At 57.6% G+C, this 1,732-nt stretch overlaps 1 protein-coding gene across 1 annotated transcript; it reads right to left on the bottom strand.

Annotated features, from left to right (window-relative positions):
• Positions 1-212: 212 nt before the first annotated feature.
• Positions 213-1,241, bottom strand: LOC139054388 (uncharacterized). The gene has a single exon (XM_070531315.1). The coding sequence runs from the start codon at positions 1,239-1,241 to the stop codon at positions 213-215; it is 1,029 nt and encodes a 342-aa protein (XP_070387416.1).
• Between the last annotated feature and the right edge of the window lie 491 nt (positions 1,242-1,732).

Here is a 1,732-nt window from a genome sequence, read left to right as displayed (position 1 = left end):
GCAAGGTTATGGGATTGAAGAAGATAGAAGGAGGTGGAAAGGTGGAGAGTCGCCATGGCAACAGCACGGCAGTCTGGCCTGGAAGGCCCAGTGGCTTCGACCGGAGGAGTGGTATGGGGATAGACCATAGGAAGTGGCTCAGCAAAAGTGGAGTTGAGGCGGATCAGGAGGCCTGAGGTGGCGAATAGTCGTTCGGCCTTTGAAGAAATTTCCTAGAGTTTCGCCGAGAGCCCCGACCAGTCGAGGTACTCGATGACACTTAGGAAGGCTGGTAGCTGATTACGATTGGTGAATAGGATGTCTTCCTGTCGTGAACATGGGAGCCCCAGGCGGGAGAACTCCTGCAGAAGTCGGCCCCGATGCTGCAGGTGAGCAGGGCATGCCAGCAGAACGTGCTTCAGAGTCTCTAGTTCACCGCAGGAGGCACAGGCTGGTGAAATGGCTTTCCCAAGGCGGTGCCGGTGGGCTGCCGGTCTGTAGCAACCAACCCGCAGCCTGAGAAGCAACGAGATATCACTTCGTGGGAGGCCGTGCTGTGGAAGAGGCCGCGGAAGCCGTCCTAGGGATACCCGTTTATCCGGATGGCAGGCGACGATGTGCCGGAGCAGCCTGTGTCTTGTGAAGCCCGCGGCCGTTACAGCAGGGCTGAAGGGGACGCTTGGGTGGTGGGCGCTCTTTGCGAGAGTGTCTGCTTTTTCATTGCCAGGGATCCCTACGTGCGCCGGTAGCCAGTGCAAGGATATTGAGTATCCTGCATCCTGAAGGGCCGCCAGTCTTGAGGAGAGCAGTGCAACCCCAAGGCTAGCGTTGTCAGGGCTCTGCAGGCAAAGCAGCGCCGCCTTGGAGTCGCAGAAAATAGCTGCCGGAGTCGTTGGTAGCTCCTCCGCCAGTAGGTCCACAGCAAGGTAGAGTCCTGCTAGCTCTGCTGCGGTAGAGCTTGCATGTCCCGGGAGACGGCACACCTTGCTCTTTTGTAGGACCGGTGCAACGCAGGCTGCTGTGGATGAGCCCGTCTCCGGTATCACGGATCCATCGACGAAGATGTGAAGGTGGTCCCCAAGTTTCTCTTGGACGAGAGAGGCTGCAGTCTCCTGTAGGGCACATGTTGGGGAACGGTTCTTTGAGACACCTGGCAGCTCCGTCGAGATAGAGATTGGTGGTCGGTTTGGTGGGCGAGGCTGTACAGCGTTTGCAGGCGTGTCCCGCATGACTTCCTTATAGAGGCCACACAGCCGTCCCATGTGTGATGCTGGCCGGCAGCGTAGGCGGGTCAGGAGTGCTTGACCATCTTCGGCATGGTGTGGGCGATCAATGTGTCGTAGCCCCTGTTGTAGGAAGAGTAATGACAGAAGCCTGGTACCTGACTCAGCAAGACTGGCGGCCACTTGTGAGCTTCGGGGAACGCCAAGAGAGACCTGTATTGTTGACAGGTGCTGCAGCTCCAGCTTCCGCAGGAGGGCTGGGCGCAGTGCCACAAGAGGGAGGGCATAGAGTAGCCGTGAAGTGGCTGCAGCTTCAAAGAGCTGCAGGGCCTACCTGGTGGTACAGCCCTGTCCACGGTGTCCACTATCGAGTGGGTGAAAGGCAATAAAAGAGTGGCGGTAGGTACATTTCCCACGGGGACACTGGCTTCTGCCCTGGAGTGACTGAACGCAAAGCTCGCCCATGGACGCAACCTTGTCGTAGTATGAGTTTCGCTAAATGACGTTCTAAACAAAAAGAAAATAAAAGG

Source organism: Dermacentor albipictus, chromosome 1 (genome assembly GCF_038994185.2).
Source record: "Dermacentor albipictus isolate Rhodes 1998 colony chromosome 1, USDA_Dalb.pri_finalv2, whole genome shotgun sequence".
Classification (NCBI taxonomy): Eukaryota; Metazoa; Arthropoda; class Arachnida; order Ixodida; family Ixodidae; genus Dermacentor; species Dermacentor albipictus.
Note: the sequence above shows the minus strand (reverse complement) of the source record. Positions and strands in the feature narration are given on the sequence as shown.

Excerpts from the sequence above, each read along its gene's own strand:
- LOC139054388 (XM_070531315.1), bottom strand. The coding sequence starts at position 1,241 with ATGGGACGGCTGTGTGGCCTCTATAAGGAAGTCATGCGGGACACGCCT.